The 17,375-nt window shown below is 35.3% G+C and overlaps 1 protein-coding gene across 2 annotated transcripts in view; it reads right to left on the reverse strand.

The window, feature by feature from the left end:
* Positions 1-2,795: 2,795 nt before the first annotated feature.
* Positions 2,796-17,375, reverse strand: part of LOC145266561 (cytochrome b-c1 complex subunit 2, mitochondrial-like) — a 58,851-nt gene continuing 44,271 nt past the window's right edge. For both annotated transcript variants that reach the window (XM_080122379.1, XM_080122378.1), the window contains 5 exons: positions 14,579-14,717; positions 9,960-10,040; positions 8,238-8,314; positions 6,375-6,528; positions 2,796-3,066 (listed from right to left, as the gene is read on the reverse strand). In XM_080122379.1, the coding sequence (XP_079978505.1) occupies positions 2,977-3,066; positions 6,375-6,528; positions 8,238-8,314; positions 9,960-10,040; positions 14,579-14,717 (541 nt within the window). In that variant the 3' untranslated portion in view covers positions 2,796-2,976. The remainder of the gene's footprint in view (positions 3,067-6,374; positions 6,529-8,237; positions 8,315-9,959; positions 10,041-14,578; positions 14,718-17,375) is intronic.

A 17,375-nucleotide genomic window follows, 5' to 3' on the forward strand; every position in this document is an offset into this window, starting at 1 on the left:
TAACCTACATTTAAAATTTCAAGTGTTTAGACCCAAAATTGGCTGAATAATTTGCTAGAGACCGCAAAGGTCAAATCTTTAGACTTTGACCCCTTGGCAGCCTAATTTTTAGCAAAAAAAAAACGATTAAAAAGTTTGCTTAATGTCTGAATACACTTTATGTAAAATTTCAAATGTTTAGACTAAAAATTGCCTGAGTAATTTGGTAGAGACCGCAGGTCAAATTTTTGTTTAACCAATTTTGACCCCTTAACATTTATTGTTCTGGGTTCAAATCAAATTTAAAAGTTTGACCCATGTCCAAGTAACATCTAAAATTTCAAGTGTTTAGACGCAAAATTGGTAGAGTTTTCAAAGATCAAATCCTTGAACTTTGACCCGGCCGAAAACCGATTAAAAAGACTTTCCCAAATCTCAATACCCCTTATTTCAAATCTCGGATCTGTAGACTGAAAATCGACAGAGCAATTTGTTATGGAATTGTACACATGCAGATACGCAAACAGACAATTTCACTTTTCTACATATGTAGACTGTAAAGTAGATGGTAAGAGTTCAAACACAAGGGGACATAACTCCGAAAAGAATATTTTAGATTACTTGTGTCATGGTTGCAATATTTGTTGTCTGTAGCGATACATTTTATTTTACTAAAAACACAATAGAAATTGTTCTACTTGATGACTTTTCGTAATTTTTGGATATATTACTATTTTCGACATGACAATTCAGTATGTAATATTGTTTTTCCTGAAAACAACATATTTTAAAAAATCAATTTGTCGACTATATCTTAAACACTTTTTTTTTTTTTTTTCAAAATATAATCAAGTATGGATTTGAGTTACAGCATCATATTCTCAGAAAGTGTTTAAAATATACTTAACTAGCAAGGATACCTGATGTTGCCCAGGATTGAATGATGATCAACGAATGCTTCACACTCCCATATTTTTGTCATCGAAATCAGTGACATCGCCCATTTCAAATCGATTGATTGCCTGCTCTAATTGGGGATCCATCGAGGTGCACCGAGAAGCTTCACGTCTTCCCGCAGTGATTTAGTCCAAAATACATTGTAGTCTAAATTGCACTGTAGTGAACCTGTTGATTTTATAAAATTATTTTTATATATAATGGCTTGAATTTAAATTTAAAATGCAAAACTCAAACATGGTTTAACTGTGCTTTGAACAGAAATATTCATTTCATGTGCGCCCCTGTTATATCAAAGAACCTACTGTTGATTTTACTTCTTGTGTGGTGATAATGGATTGAATTTCAGTTTAAAATAAAAAAAAAATCGAGTATCATGGTTCAGTTGTGCTTTTAACAGAAACATCCATTTCGAACGCGCCCTGTCATATTAAAGAATCTACTGTTGATTTTATGTCAAGCCTTTCGGCTTGTGTAGTAATAAAACTTTTCAAATGCACTTGTAATGTTAGGCTGTGTAAGATGTTAACTTCAGTCAAAATCACCTTTCATCAGACTATTTCGATTATCGATACTTATCAAAGGGATTCCGATACAAAACGTATCTATGAACGCTGTCAGCACATAAAGTACCTTAGTGTGAAATTTTATAAAAATCGGCCCAGCCGTTTTTGAGTCCATAGGAAGCTCTCTTTCTCATGCACACACGCAAAGTTACTTAACATAAGATGAAATTTTTGCCTTAAAAAAAGACATGATTCCATTTCCATTTGATGAAAACCGGTTTTCTTTTTTTGTTGCAGACCATCTACTAGTTGGCCAGTTGCGTACAAATCCCAAGAGCGATAGAAGCCGTCTATCATGTCTGAAAGTGACAATGTTCAACAAGCAAGATTGGAGATGTACCGCTGTACAACTCTTGCTCACTATCGATCCAAGTTATAACAACAGGACCATTGCCAGCACCCTCAAAATGCATCGTTGGATTGCCACGAATAACAGACGCGCTCAGGGTGATGAAAACAGTTTCTAGCCACGGTTTTAGTGTGGCTTAAAGTGAGTGCCACATCATGCCACCTCACATCTTTGAAGTCAGCTTTAAAGTCAACACCAAAGTGTACGTGGATATGCTGAAGAGTATGATGATCCCCCTGGTGCAATTAAGTGGCCACTGGCAGACCCTGAGTGTGACAGTAGGATGGTGCCGGCTCACAAGTCCAAAGAGACCCAAGCTTGGCTTCGTAGGGAGTGCAACGACTTTGTACCCTCATTTCACTGGCCCCACTCCTCCCCGATCTGAACCCACTGGACTATTTCGTCATACATCAAGAATATCACCAACATGACCTCCCACAACACCAAAGCCAGCCTGATCGCCACCATATGTTGAGTATTTGCCGAGCTCCTGCTGGCGCTTGCAGAAAGACATACTCCAATTCCAGACTCGTACGGAGGTGGTGACTGAGGCTGAAGGGGGCTGCATTGAATAGATATCAGCTCTACTACATAATCAAGTTATTTGCATTGATTTTTCTAATAAAAGTTTTAAAATAAAGCTGTAGTGTTGTTTTCTTTAGAGCGATAACTTTATCGTTCCACGCTGTAATGGGGGAATCCAGTCACAATTTGTCAACAGGTCTCCAATCGCGCTTCTCAGCTGTGCCATATTTCTTTGTTTATCTTTCAGCTTTTTCATCTTTAAGTTCAGAATATTATTCTATGTATTTTCAAATAAAGTTTTCTTAATCCTTAGAAATCTATGAAAATCAAACATGCCAATAAGCCTCTGGTTATGCTTCTGTGTGGCCTGTAATAAACAATGCCATTGCTAGCATTCCAAAGAAAAAAAAAAACAGGAAAAAATTCTTTATTTCTTTTATTTATTAACTTATTTTTTTTTTTTTTTGTCAAAGAAAAAAAAGAAAACTAATTTTTTTTTTCTTGAAACAGAATTTGACAAAATAATCCAGAGTAAACGATGCAAATTGGTTGAACGAAAAACCAACTTGAACTAAATTGTTTGTCTATCGTTTGATTACATTATTTGTAGAGTTCATCGAGATATGGAGTTTGGGAAAGGTCACCAATTGCCGCCATCGAGGGTTTTCCGTTGATTATCTTTTTGGCAACCTACATAAGAAAAGGAAAAATAATTCATTGACAAAATAAAAAGCATTGTTTAATTCTGACAGAGTAAAAAAAGGACATCAAGATTTTTATATATATATATATATATATATATATATATAATATACACACACAATATGAACAAAGATGGCTGCAGGGACAAACACACAATGTTGAGTTTCTATGAACTTTTTTTCTTGCAGCGTGATATTGTCATGCATTTTTTCTATCTAAGCAAAGAATTTCAAATTTTTCTAAAGAGTATAAGCACGAAAATAAACAGTATTGACATTATAATAATCGTTTGTTTCTGCATACTAAAATGTGTCAAAAAATGTACCAAAATTTTAACACGCTGGAGGAGCTGTTTTGTATGAAAAATAAATATTTGGATCTTGGAATGTAATGATACTGTTATAATAATGAACACTTTCACTTATTATAAAAACCTGAAGAATATATTTCTCGACGTTAACACACAGGTTATGCTGGAGTCTTGCACTCGTAGTCGGACTGACGTACACCTACCCTCTTTATTTGTTATATTTGTTTTTCTGTTCAATATATTTTATTTCCTCTAATTACCGAGTGGTGTCTTTCTTTCAGACCACAACAGTTACATTTTTCTCCCCGGAAAACACTGGGTGCCCAACCTTACAGATAATAAAAAAACTTTTCCATCTATAATATAAATCTCAACTGGTGTTTAAATGTATTTATGTATGTTTGCCTAAAACTTTCGACAGAGGCAACGGATTTTCACTAGATAAGCAGCATTCTGAAGCTCGACCCTTTGGATGGCAAATATAAAAAAATTGTTCCAAAAACATTAATTCCTTCACCCTTTTCTAAAGGGACGGGTCACTTTTTTTGCCGATATTTTCGAAAGTCATCCTCTCTTTTTGATTGATTAGCCTTAATTTAAACCTTTGCCACTTTTGGTTTGCTGATGGATGCAACAGCAAAGATGTCACATTTTTTTTTTAACATTCTTTTCCTCCTTCGCGGTACAGGTTCGAGCCTGCCTGCCTACTACGACTTTTTTTTTCCTTTGTTTGTTTGTTCAACACACACTTCCAAACACCTGGGCAACGCTGGGCACCCAGGCTAGTTGACTATAAAAACCCCGACGTATGCCAACACCCTTCGTTGTTGTATTTGCTTTCTGTTCATTACTAAGTTGTATTTTTATTCTGATTTCTGATCCTGAAAAGGATTCTTTCTTTCATTTATTTATTCATTTTTTTTTAAATAAAAAAAAACATTTTTTTGTTGTTTAAAAGTTAATTTTCTATAGTTGGCACAAAGTGAAAAACATGAAATCAGACAGTTCTTTAGTCAGACTAGAATCAGTCAGTCAGAATGAGAGGATCTTTATTCAAAATGAGGAAACGGAAAAAGAAAAGATCGGAACCGATTCAGAGGAATCTCCGGGAACGAGGGAAAATACAGAATGACTTTCTCCAAACAATACTATCAAGTTGTGTTTTCGGGAGCATGCATGAATCTTCATGAGGGGACACTGATCAAGGAACGGTGAAAAAGGTTTAAGATCTCTTATATGTGACATACGCATACAATCATGACTGTGTACACACACAAAGACGATCACGGCCATGTCATAATTATACATACACACACAGAATATACAGGGTGGAACGATAAAATTGTCGCCCTAGAAAAAAAAACAAAAAAAAACAACATGATTCCATTTCCGTTTGATAAAAACCAGTTCTTTTTTTGTTGCAGACGATCTGCTAGTTGGCCAGTTGTGTACAAATCCCAAGAGCGATAGGAGTCTTCTATCATGTCTGAAAGTGACACAATGTTCAACGAACAAGATCGGAGATGCGCTGCTGTACAACTGTGCTCTCTATCGATCGAAGTTATGACAACAGGACCATTGCCAGCACCCTCAAAATGCGTTGCTGGATTGCCACAAATAACAGGGATGCGCAGAGGATGATGAAAACAAAGTTTCCGGCCACGGTTATGGTTTTTGGTGTGGTTTCAAGTGAGGGCCACATCATGCCACCTCACATCTTCGAAGTCGGCTTGAAAGTCAACACCAAAGTTTACCTGGATGTGCTGAAAAGCGTAGTGATCCCCTGATGCAATCAGGTGGCTACTGGCAACCCCTGGGTGTGTTAGCAGAACTCTCAAAATCCAAAGAGACCTAGGCTTGGCTTCAGAAGGAGTGCTACGATTTTGTCCCCTTCTCTCACTGCACCCCCCTTCCCAACCTGAACTTGCTGAACTACTTTGTTTGATCATACGTTGAAAACATCACGAACATGACCTCCCACAACACCAAAACCAGCCTGATCGCCAGTATTCGCCAAGCTCCTGCTTGTGGAAATGGCATGCTGAGCCTGTATTGAGGCGGTGATTGAGGCTGAAGGCGGCTACATTGAATAGATGTCAGCTCTACTACATAATCAAGTTATCTGAATTGATTTTTTTCAATAAAAGTTTAAAAATAAATCTGTAGTGTTGTTTTCTTAGGGCGACAATTTTTATCGTTCCACCCTATACACTTAGGTATATACCCCACCCAGGCATATAACAACAAATTCTCTTATAATTCGATAAATTTTATTTTTCTACTCAATCATTTTTTTGTAAATTTTACGGTACTTGTACAGTTTAATCAAGATATTAAAAAATGAAAATATCGAAAAACGATTATATTTCACATATCCATTATGGAACGAAGTTCTACGAAAGAAAATTCACTTAATTTCATCAAGTAGTTTTTTTTTTACAGCGAAAAAACAATTTGTTATGATACCGAGCAAAAGGTTCAATTTTTAGGAAGAAAAGCTAGTAATAAAGATGGGGAGGGAGTGTCGGCGCTTTAACTGGAGTTATCTCCCTTTGGCGTGTTAAACAAATTCCATAATGGCTGACTTCAACGCGCTCTCATAAAAACATGTTTTTCCACTGTAAAAAAACAAACAAACAAAAAACTACTCGATCAAATTAAATGAAATTTTTTTCGGAGATCTTCAATCCAAAACGGATACGTACAATATAACTTTTTTTTTTTTCGATATTTTCATTTTTGAATGTCTTGATTAAACTGTGCTAGTACCAATTCTACTCATTTCGACATGCCATGTAAGTACGTAAAAGTTTTTTTTTTACTTAAAATGTATTTATTTGAAATCCCGTTATACAAGCACTAAAAGATATTTGAAAACATAAAATTTGATAGGGAAAAAAAAGCTTAAAAGTGAAAATCACTTTCAATTGTAATGAAATAAGAACACAATGACGTTTACGTTCGGCGTTATAAAAACGAGACTTACCAAATTAACATCTTCTATGGTGACGTTGTCAATTTGATCAATAAAAGCGTCAACATCAGCGAGACCGCCAGCAATTAGCAATTGTTCTCCCATATCGCTAAGAACCATCTCACTGTTTTCGGCTTGCATCAAAACGGCAGCTTTCAGTTGATTCCTGGTGGCGATAAAAAATTTTTTATTCTATTGAGAAACATCAGAATGGACAAACAAGAACAAAACAACGAAAGGATGGCAGCAAATGAATTCAAAGAAGTTAAAATTAATCACAGACGATATATATATATCAATAGTTTGCATCCTAGAAGCAAAAAATATGTTTAGATTTTTTCTGTCATAATACAGGGTGTTCCGAAAGTCTTGAGCAGATTTCAAAAGTTAATGATTTCATTTTTCAACGTTGAAAAACAACCCTGAAAGTTATGAATTGATTAGGATAGGTAGTTTTCATGGTAGTTTTGGTTAATGACTTCCATATGCTTGGTATAATCTAATGACTTTCGTTTTTTGCCAGGCGTCGCTGAGCGTAAACGAGATGTAAACTGCAGAAGATTATATATATGACAGAGAGACAGAGAGAGAGTTGGGAAGATATATATATATATATATATATATATATATATACACACACACTTATTCCTTAAAAATAAGTAGGTTTGAAAACACCTTTTAAAGATCGTGGCAAGCTGGCCTAATGGTTATCATACTTGGCTCACTGTCTTTAGGTTTTGGTTTCAATCTCAGCTAGAGTATTTTTTTCTTACAAGAAGTGAACTGTTAAAAAAACATACTCGTATGCACATGTCTCAGTTTCTTTCGTTTTTTCTTTTTTATTTCATTTTTTTTGTTTTTAAAAGAATTTAACGTTATGTTTAATACTGCACAACGCTGGGTGCATCTGCTAGTATATATATATATATATATATATATATATATATATATATATAAAAACAACTTTTAGTCTCAAGTTCTGTGTTGGAATACTCCTTTGTTTATAAGTCAATCACTGCATTAATTTGTTTTCAAGAATTTACACGGGTCTTAATATTATTGCAGTTCTGAAATTTTTCAGATGAGGTATGAATGTTCATATTATTTTGATTGTCCGGACAATTATTCTTATCTTGGGTTTTATTGGCACAACGTTTCAGTTGCTAAATCCATATTTTTCTTTACAACTAAGCAAAAAGAGTTAGCTCTGTATTCAAAGAAATCACACTTTGGGTTTGAGAGTGTATCCGGAAATTATAAATTATTTTTTTTTTTTAATAATTTACGGATACACTCTCAAACCCAAAGTGTGATTTCTTACAATACAGAGCTAACCCTTTTTCCTCAGTTGAAAAAAAAACAAAAAAAACAAAACAAAAAAAAAACATGGATTTTACACCCGATGAAGGTCGTAGGTTTTATTGGCACGTTTCGGTTGATAACACGCAAGATGAGAATAATTGCCCGACAATCAAAACAATACAGTCTTAATATTATTGTTGTTTAAAAATTTTATGGGATTTAAATATATATTATATCTATTTATAAATATATCTCTATAATGTATGTAGCCATGACCAAAAAAAAAAAAAAAAAAAAAAAGATCATAAACCAAAAATCACTGAAATTGATCTGGTTTTATTTTTAAATAAAAAAAAAAAAATCAAATATCTTAAAGCTAAACAACGCGTGACAATTTTGAGATGATCTTGCAATACCATCTTGAAACCAGCAAAACGTGACAGACTATCCATAACTTAAAAGTGACAGAATGAGCAAAAGATAGACCTATTTATCAAAAGTCTTGAATGTATGTGAAAAGTGTATTATGAAAAAAAAAAAAAAAAAAAAAAAAAAATGGAACTCATTTCGTACTTAGCCCGACTAATTTCTTCGGAGGTGATTCCACTTTTGGTGATGTGAGCAAATTCTTGGAAAGCCGCTTTTAGAATCTGAAAACAATAAATAAATAAATAAAAAATAAATAAAAAATAAACACATTTAAAGACATAAAAATAGGAAACAAATTTTAAAGAGTGCAGGAATTTTTCAACATTAACCTGCAGGAATTAGCAGGAATTTTTCAACATTAAATTTGGAGATGACCAAATTGTAATCCGCAGGGAAGCAGTCTTGCAGCAATAATAAAGTCACCTGAATTGACATTATATAACTTTGTTGAATGGCTTAACATTCTTACAAGTTATTGCAAAGCAGTGTTTTCCATGGTAATTTTGCCTGGTGCTGGGGATAGGAAAGGAGAAATGAAGTCATTTCATTGTGATGGACAAGTTCTTGCTGTGAATGTCTTATAAGGAAGAATCAGAGATTGTGGCTCAATCAAGCACTTGTCATAGAAATAATGACAGAAATGCTAGCACTGTCTCTTCTGTGATTTGCAAGAATGATATGTCACTGAACATGCTTCCTATTTAAGACTTTTAGAGACATTTTCTTCGATCTGGAATGAGGGGAGGAGTGTGGAAACATGACTATTCGCATCGTTTTGGTAAAACTTTCATGTCCACTGTGAAAAATTTCCCCCACTCTTTATCTGTGCCTAGATCAAAACGTGGATTCCATGAACAAAGCTTCTTTCTTAGAACTGCACGCCTGTGGAGCTCTGTCCCGTCTGCCTGCTTCCCACCTGACTACAACTTGAATGTCTTCAAATCCAACGTTAACAAATTCCTAATGAACCGCCCTCTTAAGTAAACACTTCATTAAATCTCCACACTAACGTAATGTACTTGCAATAACCCTTATCCCTGAGTGGCTTCCGGGCCTTGAGAAGTGGTGACCACCGTGTAAAAAAAAAAAAAAAAAAAATGTCCTCAAATATCTGCGGGCCAAGTATAAATATAGCAGATTTTCAACAGCCAGGCAGAATATGCCAAGTTGGTCCAACGACTCTGCCACCAACCACCTCGACTTTGCCTAAGGCAACAACAGCAACCAGCTATCGTCAACGTCGCCTAAGTCAGCAGAGGTAGCTCTGGCCACAGCAGCAGCAGTAGCCCAAGTCATAACATTAATAGCAGCCAACCATTGTTGACCTCACCTAAGATAATGCCAGCAACGTCCTGAGCCATAATATCAGCAGCAACCAGCCGTCATTGACTTCATACCAGACGACATCAACATATGCAGCAGCAATCCAAATTACTCCTCCTTCGTCACTGACTCCCAAGAACCTGCAGACCGACCACTATTCTTACTCCAAGTAGATGATCAACGTCCCCGTCCCCGTCACCGCCTCAATCATCACTGGCACATCCTGACAATATCAGCAGCATCAGCTATGATCGCATTAACCTTCAATAAAAGTTTAAACTAAAATTCTTTGTTCTTCTTGCTTCCATATGCTCATTTTTGTAATATAAGGAATTTCTTACTGATGTGTTTTAAAAGCTTTTAACGGCTGTGGAATTTCCACGGGTTCTGCTGGTTTTGATAAAGATCATTCAAAAGTTATTGAAAATAATTCTTATTATAAGGATGCTTATGCAGAATAGTGAATTTAGAACAAATGCATTTTTTCAGTTGAAAACATTATCACGTATTATTCATATAAATGAAAAAAAAAACAAATCTTACCTTTCCAATGTCGTCCTTGTTGGAAATGGCAGAAAATCCAAAAATACCTCCATCGGAGTAAGCTCCGCTGATGCAGGAGATCTGTGCGAGGAGAAAAAAGAAAATTGAAACATTTAAAATTTAAAAAAATCAAAACCGAACAGATTTTCCCAACTGGCATAATATTTCAAACTTTAACGCGACGACAGATGAAATAATTGAGCTTTTCATAGACAACTCAACACCAGAATCCGAACACAGAAAAACGTTTGCGTAAACGTTAAGTTCAAGTAAATGATTATTGAGGACTGTTGCAATCGATGTACAGAAATGCTCAACATGTTACAATTAACCGCACATTTAGTGACAGCAAGTAAAAACATATTAGGGTTCTGTTGTGAACCCATGTGGACCCCGCCGACCACAAACGCTTTGTGCATCATGGATTTTTCGTTCATCTTTTTAAGGACATATCATCATTTTCTCACAGGCGACTGTCGATGGGGATGCTCACAAGTCCACAAGTATAAAAATAAAACAAAACACACGTAAAACACAGACGCCAATGCTTCACATCTATGTCGGACTATGGGTGTGGGTGTGTGTGCCCTCATCAACCCTCTGCACACTAAGGTCCACTTGTACGTTCTATCGAGGCCGTGTCAGTACTTACTGTCAGTTCATCTCCCTCGGGAATCTCCGAGCGACCAACTGCCCTCAGCTGTATCCAAAATCCAACTGTCCACTTAGGATTTCCTCAACTAACTCAGTGTCTGACTGAAATATTTCTGCATTAGTAACTTTGTTTATACTTACATTATTTGTTTGATTTTAATTAACTTATCGTTCGATTTTCAGTTTTGATTTTCAAAAATACTGTTTTCTTTGATTTAAAAAAATATTGTTGTTCGCTCTGATTAAAAAAGTATTGTTCGTTTTAATTTTTTAAAAAATCGTTAAATTTTAATATTTGTTTATTTTTTTAAAAAATCGTTAAATTTTAATATTTGTTTAATTTTTAAAAAAATCGTTAAATTTTAATATTTGTTTAATTTTTTTAAAAATCGTTAAATTTTAATATTTGTTTATTTTTTAAAAAAATCGTTAAATTTTAATATTTGTTTAATTTTTAAAAAAATCGTTTAATTTTAATATTTGTTTTTTGCCTTCATTCATATTTCATGTTTTGCAGCATTTGTTTTCTGCTTCAAACATCCGTAATCTCACATGCATAATTTTTTATTTATTTTGAATAAACTTCAGTTTCACTACAAATCAAATCGTGTCCATTCCTTTTCTTTTTAAAATGTAATTTATAAGTAAATATAGAACGTATTCTAATCTTTAAAATCCATAATTCAACAAAATGTTCAATTGCTTTTAACGCATAAACAAACAACTTTTTCTCCTGTTTTTTATTAATATTGAATGAATTTCAGTACAAATCATTGTGTTCTTTATTTATCTTTTTTTAAATCCGATTTTGAAGTTTTCTAACGCTTTCTGTGAAAATTTCTGCTCATTATCGACAGTCTAAGTGTTCCACATTTCTTGCTTACTAGGACCTCTGCGATGACATCATTTTTCAGCTGATAGGCCATCTCTTACAATGTCCGTGATTAAACCACTAGTGATTTGAAAAGCATGTAATTTTTTTTTTCTTCTTTTGCTCGTGAGTCACCACTGATCTATCCTTTGTTCTTTTCCTACACCTCTCCCCTCTCCAGCAAAAAAAAAAAAAAAAATGCCACAGAATAATATGGAATACTTCAGACTGCTTTTGAACCACGTTGCATGAATTGAGCATCAGTTTTTGAGTGGCATAAGAGATTCAAGGAAGGCAAGAAGTGTGTGAGGGATGATTAGAGGTGTGGAGGAGTAAGGAAGTCAAAACACCAGAGTTGATTGGCCAAATAAAGACTTTCATGGACAGGGGTGATCATGTGTCTATAGAGACAATAAGTGCATTGTTTGATATCAGTGTGGGAACTGTACACAATTATTCACAAGGAACTGAAGATGTGGAAGAATTATGCAAAGTTTGTTTTTAATAAAGATGAGAATCAAAATAGTTCCTCACCCTCCCTATAGTTCAGACCTTGCTCCCTTTGACTTTATGAACGCTTTTTTCACCCTCAACGAAACAGAGTAAAATTTGATTTTCTTGAATAAAAAAAAAAAAAAACTGCTTAATCAAATTTTATTTTTGAATTTTTTGCCTTCGTTCCATGACTAGTACATACGTCACACAAAAATTTCTGTACTTTCTTTAATTTGAAATGCTGCCATAAGTGTCAATCTGAATAAGCACTAAAATTTCCTCTGCTCTGTTTGTAGAAATCAAGTCGGGTGCAAATCAATTTTTTGCCGTACTTGGAAGCATTGGCTACTCATACAAGTTCCATAAAAATTTTCAACGTTCATTTTCGATTAAGTATTTATTTCAATCGTATTTTTAATTAGCCTGGCACAAATTTTTACTGAATATAATAAAGAATACGATTTTCAAACACTTTTCAAGATATTTTCTACATTTTCAAGACCTGCAATAGAATTACTGGTCGGGTTGAGGTGAGAGGATAACTAATTTGTATGCAAGAATCGTCAGATGAAAACTTGAGTGAGAAAATGTATTTGAATGATGACAATGGTCAGAAGTTTTAATTTGGTGATACCATTGGAGCACAGGGTGAAGTAAGCACTAATGGGAGTGAAAAAAAAAATTATCAAATAGAATTCTAATCTATATAATTATAAAACTCTGTGGATCGTCCAACTGCCCTGCGTCTGTCCCATTTTTTTTCAAAAACTACTGGCTGAAATTTTATATATATCTTTGTTATAAGGTGCAGCGAATTAAGTATTATGGTATCCATTTGATGCACAGTTAGGGGTAAATAGGAATTAATCACCACAATACCACATTTACTCTAAAAGTTTGACATAAAGTGCTCATTCTAAATCAACAGGCTATAACTTTTGCGCGTTTTAAAAACAGGCAAAAAAATCCATTCATCAATATTTTGGCAGATGACAGAATCAACGTTTGCTAACGCAATCAGATCTGAATGGGAGTCTCCCTCAAAGAATATGCTGCTCGTTTATTTTCTGTAATTTTTTAGGTACACTAATACTTTTTAATAAGTATACAAGTTATTTTAGTTTGAACTGCTGATGCCTCTGTTCAGTCTTGAAAGATGCCCCCTAGTGCAGGAGCAGCTGCACGTGTAATTGTGAGGCAAAGGTTGCGCAATCTCCAACTGTGACACTTACGTCACCCACGTGTCGTCTAGTGGGAGAATGTTCCCTGATCATTGGTCCTCGTGTCTTTTGATGAGAATGTCAGCAGCCAGTACCTGAAAGAGACTCGTTGAGCGTTTCTGCAATTATGCCAAACAAATTTTTAAAAAAAGACAAGTCGATATTTGTTTTGTTTTTTTGTGATTCAAAATCCCTTGTTATTCATAAAAGGTTACAACCGTCATTTCGTACTTCGCTAATAAGTTAGGGACTGGCCGTTTGTTAACTGCAAAGTTATTTCTTTTTCAGTGAAAACTAAAAAACTAAGTGGCAGGGTCAATCGATGAGGTCGGCTTTTTCGCTCGTTCGAGCCCAGGGGAGCAGACGTCTCTCTGTGTCTGTCGGTGTCTGTGTGTCTTGCTCTCAAAACTCGCTGCTTATATTGTGGAGGCGGGAGCTAAATCTTCTTTTTTCTCTCATTCGGCCCTTTAGCCAATCAGGATGCCGGAACCGCTGTCACTCAAATCTTCACCAGGCTGCCTATGCCCAAAAAAGGGGCTGTTTCTTCTTCTTCTGTTGGCAATTGAGTAGAATATCTCAGCTGGCGTGTGCCTAATAGAATTTGACGGGCCATTAAAACCAGAATGGTCTCGTTCAATTAACTTTGAGGGATCATAAAAATGAACCAAATCCAATTCCACCAAGGCCATGCGTCTTTTCAATAGAGGCCACTTACCCACCAGGGAGCAGTCAACAATGGTCGCTTTGTAAATTGGAATTTCATTGGTATCCTTCCTTTCACTCACGTATCGGGCTGTCATGGTCAATTAGCGTTTACAGCTTTCTTGGCCAAAAGAAGTATCCTTCGCACATACCATTCTGGCCCTTTTTTCTCCTTTTTATTTTTTCTCTTCTGTTTACAACTGTTTTTTTTTCTATGCCTGTCGTTCGCCCCACCACTACCTCTTTTCTCGATCGCCTCTTACCTCTCTCGGTGTCTATCCCGTTGGGTGCATTTAGCTTGCAGTTTACTGCACCGTCGAGCCTGTCTCACAACCACATCTCTCCTGAATCAGCACTGCTGGAGTCCAGTGGCAAAGAGAAGTACAGGAAAACTGGATACAATGCCGAGATAAGCGGAGAGCACATGCAGCCATGCAGCACCTGGAAGTCTGAATTGGTCACCCATCTTGTACTGGCCATGCTCACTGTTGCTTAACTTCGGTGATCTGATGGGAACCGGTGTGTCAAACGTGATTATGCTATATTTTGAACTGCCACATTTCCTTTATGTATCCCAATATTAATAAGCGCCAATTTTTTTTTTCTTTTTTTTTTTTTTTTTCCGAAAGCCGTTTCATGACACGGATCAATAAGACAAATGGAAAAGAGATACTCACTCCGAACGGGTTGGAGGTGACGGAAGCGGCAGCTTTACCAAGTCGAGATACGGCAGTGTTGCCGCTGTACTTAATGAATGGGCCAGTGCCCATGGCCATTTGCAAAACGGAAGATGGAAGCAGGTCTTTGCTGGGGAGGCTGCATTAAAAGAAAGAAATATACCATTAATTGAAATTAATTATTTTAAATAAAAACAAAATATAAAAGTAATTAAAAATTTTTTTTCAGTTTTTAAAAATGGAAACAAAATCTATAAATAAAACAATATGAAAAAAGTTGAATTTCTTGGAATGAAGAATAACTATTTAGCCATTCTTCTCAACATTCTATATTTGCAGGACGAACACCATCTCCCAGCATTTCCTTTTGATTTTTCATTACTTTACTATTCTTTATATATATTTCTTTTTGTTTGTCTGTCCATCCATTCCATTTGTTCTCAGAAACTACTAGCCACATATCTGAAATTTTGAATTGGCCTTTGTTATAAGGTGCAGCAAACTAAGTATTATGGTATCCATTTAAACAGTTAGAAATTAATAAAAATTAGTATTTAATGCAAAAATAAGCAGAAATTTAACCATATTTTTTTTTTAATTACATTTTCACACCAAACAAGGCATATTGCCATTTTGGTGTAGGGGGCTACTATCAGAGACATAAGCTACTGGGGTACTATGTAGGGAATTGGGCAGCAAAATGTCGGTTCATGTTACACTTGAACTTCTGCATGTCAGTACAGTTAGGAAAGCAGAGTCTAGCGGTTCTGGGGGAAGAAACTACTGGAGTAGAAGGCTTTCTTACACCTAAGGATCTCTACTGTGTAGGGATGGGATTTAGCTGCTTGTCGGGTTTGTCAAGAGTATTTACGTCGTGGGGGCACAAGTGCTTGCAGTTCGTCAGAGCATTCACCATTAAAACACTTGTAGAACAGGCAGAGGGATGCAACATTTCGTCAGTGGGACAGAGGCAGAAGCTTAGATGACAGTTCAGGACCTATCAGGGTGGAGACTCACTTTTGGACCTTGTCTAGGAGCGAGAGACTAGTAGCAGATGCACCAACCCAAATATGACAACAATACTCCATACATGGGCGAATGGGGGGGGGGGGGTCCACAGAAATTTTATTTTATTTATTTATTTTTTTTTTTGTAAAGAAAATACATGAAAATATGTTTACAAAAAGCGTAAATTGTTAGGTGAAAGTACAGGAAAAAAATTGAGTTTTTTTTTTTTTTTTTCTTTCAAGCAAACTTAATATTTTTATTTTATTTTGCCCCCACGACGTAAATACTCTTGACAAACCCGACAAGCAGCTAAATCCCATCCCTACACAGTAGAGATCCTTAGGTGTAAGAAAGCCTTCTACTCCAGTAGTTTCTTCCCCCAGAACCGCTAGACTCTGCTTTCCTAACTGTACTGACATGCAGAAGTTCAAGTGTAACATGAACCGACATTTTGCTGCCCAATTTCAAGCAAACTTAATATTTTTATTTTATTTTTTATGGCTGTTCATTGCCAGCGGAAATACTTTCTCGAGATGAGGATATTTCCTTAGGAATTTTTTACTTCGGTTGACTGTTGAACGCAGGACTCTACATTGCGAGTGAAACAGTCGCATTTACAAGTGATTTTTCAAAGTGGCAACTAGAAATAATGAAGCACTTTTGGCGATTCTATTTCTTTCACTGACAATCTTCCAAAGTTCTCTACTGAGTGAAAAATGTTTTTTCAACTTATATATATATATATATATATATATATATATATATATATATATATATATAACCAACAATTAAATTATTTAAACAAAAGTTTAATAGAACAATATACTCTTTTCAACTTTTTTTATAATAAAATGAACAAAGTTAAATTATTTCAAACAATAAAAGTTTAATAGAACAATATACTTTTTTTAACGAAGGTTGTTTAAAAAATATTTGAAGAAATTAGAATGTTTATACTTTCAAGTGTTAACATAAAATTTGTTGTATATTTAGAATATTTTTTTTCTTGAAAACTACTGAGCCAATCTGGCTGAAATTTTGTATGGACTTGTTATGATAAAGTGCAGCAAACCAAGTATTATGATATCCATTCAATGCACAGTTAGGGATGAATGGGGATTAGTCACCACAATACCACATTTACTCTAAAAGTTTGGCATAAAGTACTCATTCTAAGTCAATGGGTTATAATTTTTACGCGTTTTAAAAACAGTTTCCATCAATCCAGTGTGGTCGCAGCCGAGATTGAACTCGCTACACGAGTTTGTAGTGTAATTCAAATCTTGTTAGCTGAACACTTAATGCTTCGCCAGGGCTATCAAGAGTATTTTTTTATCGTGACGCCATCATCAGATGGAGTGCCTACCACGGCTTAAGAGAGTCCCATCTACCCTCAAGTGAAGAATAGCCCGCATCAGTTTCTTAACCTGGTATTTTACCTCGCGGTACATACAGCGCCTTGCCTTCCCAAATGGTCACCCATCTGGTACTGGCCAGGCTCAACGTTGCTTAACTTTGGTGATCTAAACAGTTTAGTCATCTATATTTTGACAGAATATGGCAGAATCAATGCTTGCTAACATAATCGGATCTGAATGGGAGTTTAAAGGATATACTGCGGCAAACATTACTGTTATGTAATAGGTCGAACACAAGAAAGTGTCAATTTAATTATCTATCTATCTATCTATCTATCTAGTTATCTATTTCTGTATCTATCTATCTATCTAGTTATCTATTTCTGTATCTATCCATCTCGGTCTATTTAGCTATCTAACTGGAGAGATGG

This window comes from Euprymna scolopes, chromosome 41 (assembly GCF_053919585.1).
Source record: "Euprymna scolopes isolate OS-2025 chromosome 41, ASM5391958v1, whole genome shotgun sequence".
Taxonomy (NCBI): Eukaryota; Metazoa; Mollusca; class Cephalopoda; order Sepiida; family Sepiolidae; genus Euprymna; species Euprymna scolopes.